Source organism: Crocuta crocuta, unplaced genomic scaffold (assembly GCF_008692635.1).
Source record: "Crocuta crocuta isolate KB4526 unplaced genomic scaffold, BGI_CrCroc_1.0 scaffold87, whole genome shotgun sequence".
In the NCBI taxonomy this organism is placed as follows: domain Eukaryota; kingdom Metazoa; phylum Chordata; class Mammalia; order Carnivora; family Hyaenidae; genus Crocuta; species Crocuta crocuta.
In genome coordinates this window covers 1,295,076-1,314,175 of record NW_027532166.1, presented here as the reverse complement: position 1 = coordinate 1,314,175, position 19,100 = coordinate 1,295,076, and the positions used below count along the sequence as shown (strand labels likewise).

General features: G+C 37.7%; 1 protein-coding gene across 1 annotated transcript in view; it reads right to left on the bottom strand.

Moving 5' to 3' along the window:
* The window catches only part of DNAH12 (dynein axonemal heavy chain 12), a 206,622-nt gene extending 190,091 nt beyond the window's left edge, over positions 1-16,531 (bottom strand). Inside the window, exons 1-7 of the mRNA XM_077776718.1 lie at positions 16,362-16,531; positions 7,561-7,642; positions 7,374-7,400; positions 4,875-5,064; positions 3,996-4,068; positions 3,077-3,235; positions 2,680-2,875 (exon numbers count right to left, since the gene is read on the bottom strand). Of these exons, the coding sequence (XP_077632844.1) occupies positions 2,680-2,875; positions 3,077-3,235; positions 3,996-4,068; positions 4,875-5,064; positions 7,374-7,400; positions 7,561-7,642; positions 16,362-16,531 (897 nt within the window). The remainder of the gene's footprint in view (positions 1-2,679; positions 2,876-3,076; positions 3,236-3,995; positions 4,069-4,874; positions 5,065-7,373; positions 7,401-7,560; positions 7,643-16,361) is intronic.
* Between the last annotated feature and the right edge of the window lie 2,569 nt (positions 16,532-19,100).

Here is a 19,100-nt window from a genome sequence, read left to right as displayed (position 1 = left end):
TTCTTCCCCACCTTGAGGGCTGGATTTCCAGCAAATCACCAGGTGAGGGTGAAGCCACTGGAACTTAGAAATGTGCACAATAAGGGGAACCTGAGTGGCTCAATTAGTTAAGCATCAGACTTTGGAGTAGGTCATGATCTCATAGCTCTTGAGTTCCAGCCCAGTGTCAGCCTCTGTGCTGACAGCTCAGAGCCTGGAGCCTGCTTCAGATTCTGTGTCTCCCTCTCTCTCTACCTGTCCCCTGCACACACTCTGTCTCTCTTTCTTTCTTAAAAATAAACACTAAAATTTTTTTTTAATGTGCACAATAAGTTACCAAACTATGAATAATGCATTCTTATGTAGAACCAATTATTTGCAATTTAGCCAAGGGGACAAATACAATGATCTTCCAAATGCTCCTCATCTCTACTTATCAAATAATTATAGTTCTCTTAAGAGGATAAAAGTAGAAAGTACATCAAGAATATTAATTACAGGGTTATATACTAGATATTAAATGTATCCTTGTAAGGATATGTTGCAGGGCATATGGGTGGCTCAGTTGGTTAAGCGTCTGACTCCCAATTTCGGCTCAGTTCATGATCATGATCTCACAGTTCTGGGATGGAGCCCTAAATCAGGCTCTGCTCTGAGCATGGAGCCTGCTTGGCAATCTCTCTCTATCTTCTCTCTCTGCCCCTCCCTTGCTGGTCTGCTGTCTCTCTCTCTCTCTCAAAATAAACATTTCTTTTAAAAAGTATACATTGCAAAATTCATGGACTCTTTGGAGATATTTTACAAAAGGAAAAGTTTTTATTCAGAACTATTTTTATAGACGTGTATTTCTATAATGGTAAAAATTTGAGGAGCCCATAAATACAACTGCATAAAATTAATATTCTCTTTAAAGATGATCAATTCAAAGGGCACCTGGGTGGCTCCGTCAGTTAAGTGTCTGACTCTTGATAATGGCTAAAATCATAATCTTGCAGTCATGAGATCAAGCCCCCAATCAGGCTCTGTGCTAACAACATGGAACATGCTTGGGATTCTCTCTCTGCCTCACCCCCACTCACACAGACACACACACACACACTCTCTCTCTTTCTCAAAATAAATAAATAAAACTTAAAAAAAAGATGATCAATTCCATTTCAAAACAAGATTTTACTAAGAAAAACATGAGAATCAATCAACTTGAAATTTCATATGTTCATAAAAATGTTTACTGGGATAGTCCTTTTTGTTTATATTCTCCAATAAAGCTATAGATAATTAGTTGATAGCCTTAAGCATGAGCCCAGTTATCACTCATCATACTGACACATACTTCTAGAATTTCCTTTCATTTTAGATTGCTTCAGATTTTGCTTCAGAAATAAAGCATTTTTATGCTAAATTTATTTAAATAAACTTATGATAAAAATGTTTTTCTTAACTTATTTCAAAATAATTACCTAGCACTATGCCTAAATAGAATTTTATTTAAAATGATAAACTAAGGGGCACCTGGGTGGCTCAAGTGGTTAAGTGTCTGACTTCCCCTCAGGTCATGATCTCACATTTTGTGATTTGGAGTCCCATGTCAGGGTCTGCACTGACAGCTAAGAGCGTGGAGCCTGCTTCAATTTTCTGTTTCCCTCTCTCTCTCTGCCCCTTCCCTGCTTGTGTGCACACACTCTCTCTCAAAAATGAAATAAACTTTAAAAAAAATAAAATAAAATAATAAACTAAAACATCAGTTTTAAATTCAACACCCCAAAAATGAATAATTCAATTAAGAAATGGTCAGAAGACATAAATAGACATTTTTCCAAAGAAGACATACAGATGACTAACAAACATATGAAAAGATGCTCAACATCACTCATCATCAGGAAAACACAAATCAAAACCATGATGGGATGACATCTCCCACCTGTCAGAATGGCTAAAATCAAAAACACAAGAAACAACAGGTGTTGGGGAGGATATGGAGAAAGGGGAACCTTCTTGCACTGTTGATGGCAATGCAAACTGGTGTGCCACTCTGGAAAACAGTATGGAGTTTCCTCAAAAAGTTAAAAATAGAACTACTCAACAATCCAGCAATTGCACTACTAGGTATTTACCCAAAGAATACAAAATTACTAATTCAAAGTGTTACATGAACCCCAAAGTTTATAGCACCATTATGTACAATAGCCAAATTATGGAAGCAGCCCAAATATCCAGATAGAGGAATGGATAAAGAAGATATGGTATATAGACATGCAATGGAATACTATTCAGCCATAAAAAAGAGAATGAAGCATGCCATTTGCAATGATGTAGATGGAGCAAAAGTATTATGCTAAGTGAAATAAGTCAGAGAAAGACAGATACCATATGATTTCACTCATATGTGGAATTTAAACAAATGAGCAAAATGGGGGGGGGGGAAGAGAGGGACAGAAAGGCAAATCAAAAAACAGTCTCTTAACTATAGAGAACTGATGGTTACCAGAGGAGACGTGGGTTGGAGATGGGTGAAATAGGTGATGGGGATTAAGGAAGGCACTTGTGATGAGCACTGGGTGTTGTATGGAAATGTTGAATCACTATATGGTACAACCGAAACTAATATTACATTGTATGTTAACTAACTAGAATTGAAAGAAAAATTTAAAGCTAATAAACTAATAATACTATCATTTAACATATATAAAATATATTTACCTGATTTGACATAAGTGTGGAAACACAGTTATAAAATGCATCCCATTTTTCTGGTTTGATGCCTTCTAGGGCCTCCTTCTTTGTGAAAAGATTTATGACCTTTGGATACCATGTGTTCATTATCTTCTCTTCTGCCTTTCTAATTTGTATTGACAGATCAGTTTTCAGTGATTCACAATCAATTGGCCCTTTAGCTCTATTTATGAGAAATATAAAAATGATTTAAAGCAAATGATAAATATTGGCCCTAATACACAACTGTTTAAAAAAGACAAAAAATGTTTTAAAGAAAAGTTCTCAAGATTCATCAACTTAAAATGTCTATAGTCAAAATATAAAGACTCAAGCAGGAGATATTCAAATCTTAAATGTTAGTTAATAAAAATGAGATTTTTACCTAATTCCTGTTAAATCTAGCAAAACTGTATTGGTAAATGTTGTATAACCAAGGTCCAGTAATATTTTCATAGTTGGATGAACAATGTGCAAATTAGCTAATATTTGACTTCTTGTCTGCAGATAGCTAGAATGCCAAGGCTTAGAATAATCCAGTCCTCTGGAAAAGCAAAACACTGTATCAAGCAGGATTCAAACAATACACTCTAACTTTTAGGAAATAATACAACATGGAATTAATATTAAAGCGAGAAGACTGGGAAATATGGTCAGCGATCGAAGCTTTAGGAGATATGTATGTAATAAAAAGGCACCGATATCTTGAAAGTATATTATTGGGGTGCCTGGGTGGCTCAGTAGGATAAGTGTTCAACTCTTGATTTCAGCTTAAGTCAGCTTAAGCCATGATCTCACAGTTCGTGGGATCCAGCTTCAAGTCAGGCTCTCTGCTGACAGCGAGGAGCCTGCTTGGAATTCTCTCTCCCTCTCTCTCCCCTCCCCTGCTTACATGCAGCTCTGTCTCTCTCTCAAAATAAATTTAAAAGAAAGTGCATTATCTTCAGAAAGGATAGACTGATGGGCCAGGTGTGAGTGCCCTGCTAACTTCCACTGTGCTCTGGCTGTTACCCTAGCTGCGGATAAACAAACTCAGGACTGGGAAGAGGTGAAGAAATCTGTCTGGCATACACCAACGCTTACTTACGACCAAGTTGACCTATACATCCTTAAAGGTTCCCCTAACTGTGTAAGCAGCAAATAGACAAGTCCAGGGCACGGATACTACTGCAGTAGTGCCATTCTTTAGATGTATTCAAAATACCTTTGAGCTTCACAATTCTAGACTTAAATGTTAAATCAGCTTATTTTCAACCTGTTCTCAAAACCTAGATGCAATACTATTTTTAAAATAATTTACTCACACAGGGGATTCAGGTAAAGGGCCTCCTTCATCTTCAAGCCATTTAACTGGAGGTTTCACAAGAACACTCCTCACTAAAATACATATATGTATTAACATTTCTTGAAAAGCCTCACAAGTCCTACTCAGACTTTCTAACTTTTCATATTAGAGAATATAGCTTATTGAGCATCAAAGTGATTATAAGAAAACAAAATCCTTTATTTGAAAGAAATCAAGTTCTTGGTACTATTTCGGTGTTACTTTGGGGGAGAGTTCAGATTCAGTAAAGCTTTAAGTTTTCAGTTTTTTGCATTCTATCTACTCAAAGGCCACTTAAGAAACTGTATTCCAGGAGCGCCTGGGTGGCTTAGTCAGTTGAGCATCTGACTCTTGATTTGGGCTGGGGTCATGTTCTCATGGTTCCTGAGACCGAGCATTGCATCCGTCTCTGTGCTGATAGCACGAGTTGCTTGGGATTCTCCCGGCTAGTTCTCTCTCTCTCTCCCTCTCCTACTCTCACAAAATAAATAAATAAACATTTTTTAAAAACTATGCCAATAAAAATTACAAGTATTAAATCCCTAATAAATCTCTCTAAACACACTATTTTTTTTTTTTACAATCCTCTAAACAGTGTAACTACAACCGTAAAGAGAAAGAGAAAAATCAAAAAGCTCTTAGCTAATAAGCACAGAAAAAAATTATACAAAGTTCCCTTAAATTACAAAGATTTTTTGACTAGATTATAAGCTCAAAATAAAAACTTTAAATAAAAATAGTATCTAAGAAATACATATAGCTAAACATATAAATTATTTGTTATTCATATTCCTACTTTTGATTGAAGGGGTGGGAAACAAAAGTAAAAGAAGCTTGGTGTGTGTTAAATGCTACTTACCCAGATACCTCTTCATGCTTTTTTCAAAGTCACTTGACACCTCATTTATGAGACTTTCAACAAGTTCTTCTCTTTCTTTCCCTTCCTTTAAAGACTCAGGGATCAGCATTAACATGTGATCCAGCCATTCCTGCTGGATAGGCACTATAGGACTGCTTTCTACACACTGCTTCATGTAAATATAGTTGAACTGAGAATGTAATAAGAAAAAGTGAAGTGTTCTAAGTGGTGTAGTATAGCAGTGTAACTCCTGAGCTCGGTCTTTCCAAGACAACATATTTTTTTTTAGAATAGAAGCATTCTGAAAAATAACATGCTTTCAGAATTAAAAACACTTTACTCAAAAGTATGACCTGAAAAGGAACCATTTTTTCAAGTACTCAGCACATATTTATTAAATGAATAAGGATTGGAAATTGGGACTAAAGCCTGGGCTAGGGAAGCAAGGCATACCCATGTGTTATCCACTCAAACATCGAAATATTTAGCATTAATCCATTAAACCGTCAAAAATTGTCAAATATGTGCCCAGCACAAAGGTATTAAGTCACAACTGATAAAATAGCCAAGAATGATGGGAAATAATAGCAGTAAATTATGGGCGAATATTAGTAAGTATTTTAGAATATTAATCAAGTTGATAAATTAAAAGGATTATCAGGGTGTTTCACCCTTAAATCTGCATTTTACACTTGAGAAAACTAATCTTGTCATTAACTCTTCACTCAAACCAGGGTTGGAGTTTAAGGTTTTCTGTATTAAAATACATATAAATGCTGGGGCACCTGAGTGGCTCAGGTGGTTTAGACTACGGCTAGGATCATGATCTTGGTTCATGAGTTCCAGCCCCACTTTGGGCTCTGTGCTGACAGCTCAGAGCCTGGAGCCTGCTACAGATTCTGTGTCTCCCTCTCTCTTTCTCTCTCTCTGGCCCTCCTACACTCACTCTCTGTCTCTCTCTGTCTCTCAAAAATGAATAAATGTTTAAAAAAATACATATAAATGCAGATTCATCAGAATCTTAAATATACAATAGAAATCAATTAGATCATCTTTAATATTTAAAAGTATACTATGAATTTGACATACAAGCTTGTTGGGACTCTCTGAGTAGGAATACAGTATTTTTTAAAAATTTTTAATGCTTATTTATTTTTGAGAGATGGACAGAGCATGAGTGGGGGAGGGGCAGAGAGAGAGGGAGACACAGAATCCAAAGCAGGCTCCAGGTTCTGAGCTGTCAGCATAGAGCCTAATGTGGGGCTTGAACCTCTGAATCCTGAAATCATGACCTGAGCCAAACTGGGATGCTCAACTGACTGAGCCACGACTGAGCCACCCAGGAGCCCCAGGAATACAGTATTGTAAAACAAAAAATAGGGGCTCCTGGGTGGCTCAGTCAGTTAAGCGTCCAACTCTTCATTTCAGCTCAGGTCATGATCTCATGGTTCCTGAGACAGAGACCAGAGGTGGGCTCAGCACTGGCAGCGTGGTGCTTGCTTGGGATTCTCTCTCTCCCCTTCTCTCTCTGCACTCCATTCCCCCACCTGCACTCACTCTCTTTCTCTCAAAATAGATAAACATTTAAAAAACACACACAAGATTTTTCACTGATCAATAGTTTTTAACTTCGATGAAATATAATTTATTTTTTTTTCTTTTATGGGTTATACTTTTTGTTTCATTCTGAAGACTCTGCTTAGCTCTAGGTTTGCTTCTAAAAAGTTTAAGTAACCTCTACACCCAGAAGGAAGGAAAGACAGGAAGAAAGAGAGAAAGAAAGAAAGGCAGAAGAGGAAAGAAAGGAAGAAGAGGAGAGAAAAGAAAGAAAAAAGAGATAAGAGAAGAGAAAAAAAGAAGAAGAAACTGAGAGTAGATAAAATTAGGTTCTCCCAAAGATCCTCAATACAGAGAGGTATGCTGAGCCCTCCATCCCCAACAGGAACTTGAAGAGACTTGGAAAGCCTGTACTCTCATCTGGGAACATGCTGCATGAATTTCTCTTTTGTGTAGCCACCTCCATAAGTTTCCATATCCTTTTCTGTTAAATACATTTTACAAGTTCCCATCTTCCACCAGTTATACCACAGACCCACATTGTCACCCATGCAGTCAGTGCTATTTTTTAAATCTAGCACCTACCATGTGTCTAGCACCCTCTAGATTCTCAATAAGTAATCATCATTATATCAATATTAGAACAATGAAAAGGGAAATGCATTACTTTTATAACTAGTTTTTTCCAGTTTTTGAAATAAGAACTAAAACATTTACAACTAATCCTCAAATAACAAATGGCAACAAAAACATAATTCTTAAAACCTATACTGTCATCCATGACATAATTGTTCCTTTTGGTACAGAAAATTAAAAATCTCAGTTTCTAAATTTGTTTTCTCTTCTAAAATGGGTCTTATTAGCAGGTGATCTTAGAAGGAGCTACTTTGTAATAATTTCTTTGAACATTTTCAAAACAAGAAATAAAAAAATTGAACTCACTCCTTTCTTCTTAATATCACTGGTCATCTGTCAGAAGCAAACAAATAAGACATAATCAAATCAAGAAGAAAAGATTCTAAGTGATTCTATTCTCTTTAAAATACTAGTTATGTTGAGATTGGCTTAAAATAATTAAAAACTAAAATTGTATAAGGATAAACTTTTTAAAGAGAAAACATAAACTTACAGTTGGAGGATAATCTGGTTCTGTTGTTGGAGGTATTCTTTTATCCAGTGTTCTGTCTAAATTTCTTTTGGTTCCATCAATTCTGAAATTTATAGTTAAAAAAAAGTCTGACTATGACATGATACTCTACGTGGAAAACCCAAAAGACTCTACCAAAAGGCTAATCCATGAATTCAGCAAAGTCACAGGGTACAAAAATCAATGTCCAGAAACTGGTTACATTTCTATGCACCAATAATGAAGCAACAGAAAGAGAAATCAAGAATTTAATCCCATTTCCAACTGCACCAAGAATCATAAATTTATACCTAGGAATAAACCTAACCAAAGATATAATAGATCTATATGATGAAAACTATAGAAAACTTATGAAGGAAATCGAAGAATACACAAAGAAATGGAAAAACATTCCATGATCATGGATTGGAAGAATAAAAATGGTTAAAACATCAATACTACCCAAAGCAATCTACACAGTCAATGCAATCCCAATCAAAATTGCACTCATATTCTCCTCAAAGCTAGAACAAACAATCCTAAAATTTGTATGGAACCACAAAAGACCTTGAATAGCCAAGTAATATTGAAAAAGAAAACCAAAGTGGGAGGCATCACAATCCCAGACTTTAGCCTCCACTATAAAGCTGTAATCATCAAGATAGTATGGTATTGGCACAAAAACAGACACATAAACCAATGGAATAGAATAGAGAACACAGAATTGGACCCACAAATGTATGGCCAACTAATCTTTGACAAAGCAGGAAAGAGTATTCAATGGAAAAAAAGACAGCCTCTTTAGCAAATGGTGCTGGGAGACCTGGACAGCAACATGCAGAAGAATGAAACTAGACGACTTTCTTACACCATACACAAAAATAAACTCAAAAAGGATGAAAGATCCAAATGTGAGACAGGATACCATTAAAACCTAGAGGAGAAGATGGACAACAACCTCTTTGACCTCAGCGGCAGCAATTTCTTGCTCGACACATTTCCAAAGGCAAGGGAATTAAAGGTAAAAATGAACTATTGGGACCTCATTGAGATAAAAAGCTTCTGCACGGCAAAGGAAACAATCAACAAAACTAAAAGGCAACCAACAGAATGGGAAAAGATATTTGCAAATGACATATCAGATAAAGGGTTAGTATCCAAAATCTATAAAGAACTTACCAAACTCAACACCTGAAAAACAAAAAATCCAGTGAAGAAATGAGCAGAAGACATGAACAGACACTTCTCCAAAGAGGACATCCAGATGGCCAACAGACACATGAAACAATGCTCAACGTCACTCATCATCAGGGAAATACAAATCAAAACCACACTGAGATACCACTTCACACCAGTCAGAGTGGCTAAAATGAACAACTCAGGAAACAACAGATGCTGGCAAGAATGTGGAAAAATGGGAACTCTTTTGTACTGTTGGTGAGAATGCAAACTGGTACAGCCCCTCTGGAAAACAGTGTGGAGATTCCTCAAAAAATTAAAAATAGAACTACCCTATGACCCAGCAATTGCACTACTAAGAATTTATCCAAAAAATACAGGAGTGCTGATTCATAGGGCACATGTACCCCAATGTTCATAGTGCTTTCAACAATGGCCAAATTATGGAAAGAGCCTAAATATTCATCAACCGATGAATGGATAAAGAAGATGTGGTTTACATATACAATGGAATACTACTTGGCAATAAGAAAGAATGAAATCATGCCATTTGCAGCAACATGGATGGAACTGAAAGGTATAAAGCTAAGTGAAATAAGTCAGTCAGAGAAAGACAGATATCGTATGTTTTCACTCATATGTGGATCTTGAGAAACTTAACTGAAGATCATGGGGGAAGTGAAGAGGAAAAAAAATAGTTACAAACAGAGAGGGAGGGAGGCAAACCAAGAGACTCTTAAATACAGCGAACAAACTGAGGGTGGATGGGAAGTGGGAGAGAGGGGATGGGGGGTGATGGGCATGAAGGAAGGCACTTGTTGGGATGAGCACTGGATGTTGTATGAGGGGATGAATCACAGGAATCTACCCCCAAAACCAAGAACACACTATACACTGTATGTTAGGTAACTTGACAATAAATTATAATAAAAAAGAAAAAGAGATATTCAAGAGTTCTTTAATCTTATTGAATTTTCTCTCTCTCTCTCTCTCTCTCTTTAGAAAGAGAGAATGCAGGAGGGGCAGAGGGAGAGGGAGAGAGACAATCTCAAGCAGACTCCACACCTAGCAAGGGGCTAAATCCCACAACCCTGGTATCATGACCTGAGCCAAAATCGTGAGTCAGATACTCAATCTACTCAGCCACCCAGGTGCCCCCAAATTTTCTATAAGAAACAAATCCCAATAGTCATAATCAATGAGACCTTAGTTTTCAAATTATTCATGTATACTGTAAGAGAATGAAACTAAAGGTAAAAATAACATTTTTTTCAATGAAAACCTATGGACAAATTTTAAGTTAATCTTGATGCCTAGTGGGCCTTCATGTGTATTGTGCCTGCTCAAATGCCACCCTGTCAGAGAAGCCTTATCTTACCCCTTATACTAGGTAGCACTTCCTTCACTATCCAGTCCTTTTATCCTCACTTACCTTGCTTCATATAACTTAACCACCATTTGACATATTACATGTTGTAGACGGTTTTACTCATTGCCTTGTCTCTAAATGCCCAGAAGAGTATTTAGCACATAGTAGGTACTCAATAAACAAGTGGAATGTAGGAATTTATCATCCATAAATTATAATTTCCTCTTTAAATAAAGTTATATCATCATCTAATCCATCACCAAATATTTATTGAATGCTTATATTATGCAAGACACACTATTAGGTTTTATTAAAATATAATAGCAACAGGGGCACCTGACTGGTGAGCTGGTGGTCAGATGCTGGTTGAGCATCTGATGCTGGCTGAGCATCTGACTCTTGGTTTCAGGCCAGGTCATGATTTCCCTGTTTGTGAATTGAGTTCAAGCCCCATGTCTGGCTCTGGGCCGACAGCATGGAAGCTGCTTGGGATATTCTCTCTCCCTCCCTCACTGCCCCTCCCCTGCTCAAGTTCTCATTCTCTCTCTCTCTCTCTAAATAGATAAACATTTTTTAAAATATATAACAGCAACAAATCTCAAGGAACTTACAAACTGAAAGGGTGAGGAGAAAAAAACAGGTACCACATGAAAGGCATGGGCCCCTGATGGTTCAGAAGAGGAGTTAAGTTCACTTCTACCTGGAGGTATCTGCTGTAAAGGCTACATGAACAAGTTGGCATTTGCAATGAGCTTTAAATAAAAGAGAGGATTTCAGGTAGAGATGTAGTTTTCCTGGTAGATGGATCTGAAAACACAAGACTCTCCTGAGACACAGGAAGGCAAGGGAAGGATCCAAGGAAGAAACAAGGAGTAGTGGGGACTTGTCCAATATGCTCAGAGGTTATAGGATCAGATAAAGATAAGTTTGGAGAAATAGACTGGAATATCCAAATAAGGGCTTCATATAGCAGGGTTTTTCTATTCAATAGACAATGGGAGTTGCTGAGAGTTTTTGAGCATGGAAACATTTTTAGGAAGACAAATCTACCAGTGTGTAAAGGTTAAATCCACTGGAGAAGATGGACAAAGTAGAGAGTACACAAGGAAGAGAAAAGAGACCTGAGAAAGAAGATTGGAGGATTCCAAGCATACAGGAATGAGAAAAAAATCAGAATGGAAAGAGGCAAAGAAGATGTGGTCAGAGAGGCAGGTGGAGAACCAGAATGAATTTGAAGGAAAAAATGGCTCCCAGAAGCATAAAACATAGACTGGGAAGCTCCAGAGAGACAAGGGCAATGTCTGTTGTGTTCATTGCTCTATGCACAACAGTTAGACAGCATCCATCAAAGTCAATAAATGTGGAGTGATCAGAATCAGGGATTTGGAAAAAGTCTTGTATATGTAATTCAGTATCTTATTTGATACATGAATACTCTCCAAAACATCAAGTTGTGCCCTGAGATGAGTGAGGGGGATGGCTTCCATCACTTTCTGAGGTAGCCCAATTTATTGTCAGCTAGTTTATTTTTAAATTGAGTTGTATCCTTGTAACTTTTATTCTCCATAGCTATACACAAAAAATCATATTCTTTTTCTGTTTGCCTTCAAAACTTAATGATACCCATCCAGTTCTTTCAACTATTCCTGTCAATAGAAGTTACCACTTACAGTGAGCTTATTATGTTCTAGGAATTAGCTTAAGATCTGTAAGTGCATGGATCTCCTTTAACTCTCATAAAATCCTAAGAGAAAAGCACTATTCTTATCTCCATCTTATAGATAGGAAGATGATAATAAGTAGTTACTTAACTTGCCAAATTCAGGAATGACTAATAAGCTGCAGAGATGGGGTATGAACTCAGGCCTGTATGATGCCAATCTATACTCCATTAAGCAAATGAGCCTCCTTTAAATGGGATAGTTTCAAAATTCCTCTCTCTTCTATGGCTATTACAGTTTATCATCATCCCTCTTACAGATGTTGTTTGATCAGCGCAGAGTGAAAACTTCCTATCACACATACTAGAATTCTACATTTATTAAAGCAGCATAAGGCTGAACTTGCTTTTTTATTTTTTTTAAGTAGGCTCTAAGCCCAACATGGAGCTTGAACTCTTGACCCCAAGATCAAGAGTTCCCATGCTCTACTGACTTAACCAGCCAAGAGCCCCTGAATTGGCTTTTTTGAGTAGCTTCATTTCCATGTTGAATCTTACTGAGCCTGACTAAATTTCCAAAGGTTTTTTCACATGAAGTAGAAAATGTGGCTGGAAAGTGTAGTGGAATCCTTCCTCTTTTCTTTTTTTTTTTTTTTTTAAGTTTTATTCATTTCTAGGAGAGAGAGAGAGACAGCGTGAGCAGGGGAGGGTCAGAGAGAGAGGGAGTCACAGACTGAAACAGGCTCCAGACTCTGAGCTGGCAGTCAGCACAGAGCCCGACGCGGGGCTTGAACCCATGAACCGCGAGATCATGACCTAAGTGAAAGTCGGAGGCTCAACCGACTAAGCCACCCAGGCGTCCCCCTCTTTTCTTTATTAATCATCAAGGTGCCAGCCAGACTTCCTTTCATCCATCATTATTTCCCTAAATAGCCTAGCTCTATATGATCCATCCTTTCAAGTAATTTGCCTTATACTTTGGTATGCTAGCTGGCACTCGCTGACTTGCACCTTAATTATCTCAGCAAAAATATGCTTGACCTCCTTATATAAGAAAAGCCATCGTTTTAAAAAAATTTTTTTTACATTTATTTATTTTTGAGAGACCGAGTGAGACAGAGCTCAAGTGGAGGAGGGGCAGAGAGAGGAGGCACAGAATCTGAAGCAGGCTCCAGGTTCTGAGCAAATGTTCAGCACAGAGCCCGATGTGGTACTCGAACCCACAAACCATGAGATCATGACCTGAGCTAAAGTCGGACACTTAACCAACTGAGCCATCCAGGTGCCTCAGAAAAGTTATCTTTAAGATATCAACAGTTTCCTGGGGTGTGTTTTCTCCTATTGGCTATAAATACAAAGAGTTGGGAAGAATATAAAAGTGAGCCTTTTCTTTCCCTGCCTGTTTTTGCTTTGTATGTGGACAATTAAAAACAAATAAATAAACAAAAATTGGATCATTTCAAAGGACTGTGTTCAAGACCACAGTGAAGGAGTACAGTGCAGTGAAGGAGAGAAAGGTTGGTCTGAATTAAGATGAAGATAGTGACCAAGGAAGAAGTAACTTATTCCTGGGACTCTGGAAAGCTACAAAATGATTTTGTCTCAGCCAAGTGTTCCCGGGCATGTTCACAGGAGGCGCCCAGTTCTGCCCAGGGTAACTTACGTCCTATCTCAGTCCTGGAACTCTATCAACAGACTTCACCCCATCTTCCACACAGGGAAATCTACATTCCTTTGCCTAATAGGTAGAGGTAGGAAGAAATGGAGAAACAAAATCCACAGTCTTCCAGAAAAAAAAAAGTGTTTCTGGTATAAAAAACTTTAATTGCAAATGCATTTTCCCTAAATAAACAATGGCAAGTCTAATCTAGGTATTAATACAGCACTATGCTTAAGGTAATTTTGAGACATGATTTTTTTTTTATTAAGCACCCAAATGAGAGAGGCACTACTTAAATGTCTATACAAAGCATAAGAGTTAAGTTCCTTTTTTAAAAATTCATTTATTCAGGGTGCCTGGGTGGAGCAGTTGAGTGTCTGATTCTTGATTTCAGCTCAGGTCATGATCCCAGGGTGGTGGGATGGAGCCTGCATATCAGGCTTTGCACTGAGTGTGCAGCCTGCTTAAGATTCTCTCTCTCTCTCTCTCTCTCTCTCTCTCTCCCTCTGCCCCTCTCCCCACTCGTGCTCTCTCTCTCAAATAAAACTACATGTATATTTTTAATTCATTTTTTCACTCATTCAATTATCAACAATAACATGCCAGACAATGCTTTTTTGTTAGATCTCTGCCTTTTTTAAAAAATTAATTAATTTATTTTTAATTTACATCCAAGAGAGATCTCTGCCCTTAAGCATGTGAAAGTAAGTCGAAGAGAATGGCAACTAAGAAACAATAATACATTGTGTAGTTGAGGAAATCATACGTCCTCAATCTATTTGCTGATTGACCCTTCTGTACCGAAGATTTAAATACATTATAATGCCTTTTATAAATTTTTTTCTTTAATTTTTACTTAGTTAACATACAGTGCAGTATTAGTTTCAGGAATAAAGTTCAGTGATTCATCACTTACATACAACACCCAGCGCTCATCCCAACAAGTGCCCTCCTTAGTGCCCATCACCCGTCTAGCCCATCTCCCCCAACACCTTCCTCCATCAACCCTCAGTTTGTTCTCTGTCCTTAAGAGTTTCTTGAGATTTATTTCCTTCTCTCCTCCTTTTTTCTCCTTTCTCATATGTTCTTAAATTCCATATATGAGTGAAATATATGGTATGCCTTTCTCTTAATTGGCTTATTTTGCTTAGCATAATACATTCTAGCTCCATCCTAGAAGCTTAGCTCTGGGCCTTCTTCTCCTCTCAATGTTTACTCTCTCTAGGTGATTTGAACTACTCCCCATAGCTTTAGCAACTGTCTACATTCTGTTGGTTCCCAATTTGTATCTTTAGCCTAGACCTTTACTCTTATATATCCCACGGCTTACTTAACCATATTTCCCCTTAGATGTCATAAAAGCACCTCAACTTCAAAAAAAAACCTCACTGATCTCCTGGACCTCTGATTCTTTACAGATACAAACACTACCATCCACCTTGTAACCAAAGTCAATCAAACAGCAAGTCCTACTGATTCTAGATCCAAACATATACCCTGCAAATCTACTTCTCTCTTCCTGCCCTGTGTCCAGCCTTATCCAAACCACCGTAAGCTCTCATCTCTGCTGCTACGAAAGCATCCTCCCTGGTCTCCTGTCTCCTACCACTCGTGCTTTCTCCCCTTCCCCACCTCAGTCTATTCTTAATAGCCAGAGTGAATCTCATGTCCTGTCCCAGTTTAAAACATTTCAATGGCTTCCACTGTATTTAAAGTGGAATCTGAACTCATTATCACACTTTACAAAACCTTTCACAATCTGTGCCCACCTTTCTCTCCACCTGTACCTGATATCTCTCTTCCCCAGGCCCCAGATACTCTAGTGACCCTGGCCTTTGTCAGTTCCCAGGACATGGGAAAGCATTCATATTCCAGGGCTTTCAATGCTTGCTATCCCCTTTGCTAGAGTGTTGCTCTCATGCTTATTTAAATGAAAAACTTCCTATTCTTTAGATTTCTACTTAAATATCATCTCCACAGGACTTCCCTGTGATGTTCCTAGGAACACCTTCCCTCTCTCCCAATCTTATAGCTTCATAGTACTCAACGCCACTTAAAAGGTTAACATACTTTTTTTTTAATGTTTATTTGCTTTTAAATGTTTGCTGTCTGTCTCCTCCCACTAGAATGTAAGTGTCTTAAAGACTTGCTTTTGTTGTATTCTCTATGGTCTCCCTAGTAACAAGCACAATGTTTGTGTAACAGTTAGTAGTTAATATCTGCTAAATAAACTGATGTAAGAGAAATACGTATGCTTTACGTACAGCTATACGCTGTACAAAAGGGATTAGCAGACTACTTTCCAGAGGAGATACTCCAGAAACTAAGCCTTGAAGAACTAGTATAAATATTCAGTCAGACAAACACTTTCCAGTGAAGGAAACTGCAGGGAGTAATTATAAAATTTATTTCTTCACTAAACTGTGCAAAATATAATATACTCCTAGAACTGCAAGTAGTTCAACCTAACAATGTAAGATGATGACAGGTTTTGGAGTAAGAACAATGTGTAACTCCTAAGGCACCTCGTTCTTTATTCTCTAAGTGAACTAAAACATTGAGTAGACTACATTTATATTATACATTTATACATTTTATAAGGTAATTGTGAGAAGTACAGGTGAAGTGATAAAAACAATGCTTAGAATAAGCAGTGATTAACATAAGCACTAGACTAACTACACACAGTGACATATATATAACATATATATTAGGTAAATAGATATAATCACTATATATAGTGACATAAAAGATATATAGATACAGATATTTAGTGATGTATAACATTTACTATTGTGATTACTTTTCAAATTGTTTCTCTAACTGAACATTTGCCCATTAACAACCTACATAGTTAATGCTTTTTTATGAGACTATGAACATAAATTATTTCACTTGAATTCCAAAGAAGACTTATTTACCAATATGCTACTTACACTAACTGATTAATTGTCTTCTGCTGTTCCTTTGATCTTCTGTAATTCAGCAGTTTACTTTGCGCTGGTGTGTCAACACCTATGTTTTCAGGGGGGCGCACAATAGGAGGCAACTTCAAGTTCAGAGCTTCCTTTTCTGCTGCAATGGCAGCTTTGTTTTGATCTGACATCTTGGTCTCCTAAAAATTAAAATACTTTATACTCCGAGGATAAAAAGCCCATAAAGCCATTATTGTAAATGTTAGCCTAGATATACTCATAACATATCTTAGATATCAATTCAAAAAATTCCAGACCTTTTGAGACCTTCCTCCCAAGTTTGGTGTTAGTCTAAAGAATGACGGTTGAAGTAAATGGGAGGGATTCCTGTGACGGCTCCACAACCCACTTGCTATGAAGACATGAAGCCAGTCTCTTCGCAGTTAGGGTTTCAGTTTCCCCAAGCAACGAAATTAAGGAACTGGAGTAGATACTTTTTACATACCCCTTCAGTTCTGACACCCTGGGTTGGAATTGTTCCCTAAAATGCAAACCACCACCACCACCACCACCAGCACCACGACCACAAAATCCAGTTGTTCAGGTATAATCCCTCTCCCAAAAAAGCTGAAGCTTGACATCATTAAGATTTTTAAACATCAATGTTATATCTTAGTCTTGCTCCTTCCTAGGAAGAGACACGGTGTCCAAGCAACAACAGGCATACTTAATGCACAGGAAATCTAAAATATCATGTAAATGCTGAACAATTAACTGAGATACCAACTGCATTTGCTGCCAATGCCCACAGAATTTGGAGATTCCTGCTTTGAAAATGAGAGTATTTCTGCCCGCACCCAATTAGAGATCTTCGGCTCTGGGAGAAGAGGGAAGAGAAAAGCTGAAGACAAGTACCTATCTGATTGCTTTTCACTACTTCCCGGCGCGGACGAGAGGCAAACGTTCAATTAATTAGCTTCTCCTCTGGTGAAAGGAAGAGGAAAAACAAGGGGTGAAATCTCGGGGAATCCCACCGCTCCGGACGAGCTGAGCCGCGGCCTGCAGCGTACAAACAAAGCTGTCGCCATGGAAACTGCCGCGGTTGTGGCCGGCCGGAGAGACTGGGTAGAGGTTGCCCGGGAGAGGCAGTTGCTCAGCTACAACAGATTAGAATCACCTGTCACAATAATTGATTACTCAGTTCACTACCAATTAATTACGAGTGGAGAGTGGGTGAATGAGATTTTTTTTTTACCTAACTGCCTTCCCTTGAAACGGACCCAGGGAATCGGGGGATCTTCAAGTGATGGAAAACTGCAAGACTGGAAATTTGGAAGTGTTGGAAAATAGGTTTATGTACACACTCGCTCTCAGAGGAAGATCAAGTCTTCTAGTGTCCCCGTAGTGATTTCCCTGTAAATAATCAGCAATGTAGCTTGACTTGTTTTTGTATTTGATATTTGTTTATACAGCACTTTTCCTTCAGGAAATCCTTGACGATATTAGACTAAGGTGTGTAAATTTTGAGGGTATGCTTGGAGATAGAAACATGAAACTTTGCTATTTGAGTCTGCCTAATGGATACACCATCTGAATGATAATAGCCTACACAAACATCATGTGCATGAATAAAATTGGGGGGGAGGGGAGGAAGTCCTGGTGGTGTATCGATGGCATATCCATTCAATAAATATTTGAGCATCTTTTATGTGCCAGTCACATAAAGAATTGTTTTTAGAGTACAGCCGACACTCTATGTCTGGCACACAGCAGGTCCTCTAAAAATATCATTCAGGTGAGTGAATGAACAAATATCCTTGTAGCTGGTAATGGGAAACTGTCTTCCTATAGAAAACAAAATACTTATATAAACATGTGATGGTTTTTTGACATTGACTTAGGCTAAACTAAAGCTGTGAACTTAAGATAGCAGTCTTTTGTATTATCCCACCTCTTCTCCCAGTTATTCAATCAAACACTACTCTAGGGCTGCAATAAAGAGATTTAGAAAATGCAATTCAAATCCCTAGTAAATTGATGTTAAACCAGAGAGAGTATCTGGGTGGGTCTGACTTAATCAGTGGAAATCCTTTTAAAGAGATTAAAGGAAATCCTTTTAAAGGCATGTTGAGTCAGACTCTAAAAGCAACTAGGTTTATAATTGCTCTCTCCTCTCTGGGTCTTTCTGACAGCCTACCTTATAGACATTGGACTTGTTTAACCACTCCCCACCATTGCATAAGCGAATTCCTTGTAATACATCTCTATACATACATATACAGACATATGGATGCATATAGGCGATATATAAAATCTGGTTTGCTTTCCTCATTAAACTTTAATAATGTATATCTTTTTAAAACAGCTTTACGTAGGTATAATTTATATACTATAAAATTTACCACTTTAAAGTTTATAATTCAATGATTTTTTTCTAGTTGTAAACATTTAACTTTTTAAAAATATTTTATGTTTTAAGTAATCTCTACACCCAATGTGGAACTCGAACTTAACAACCTTGAGATCAAGAGTCACATGTTCTACTGACTGAGGCAGCCTGGTGCCCCTAACAATGATTTTTTTAGTAAATGTAGAGAGTTGGTCAACCATTCCAAGATCCAGAACAAAAACATTTCCATCACTGCAGAAAGTTCCCTTGGGCTCATATGTAGTCAATCCCCACTCCCACATCCAGCCCCAGGCAACCACTGATTTGCTTTTGGCCTCTACAGGTTTGCAATTTCTAAATTTTCATATAAG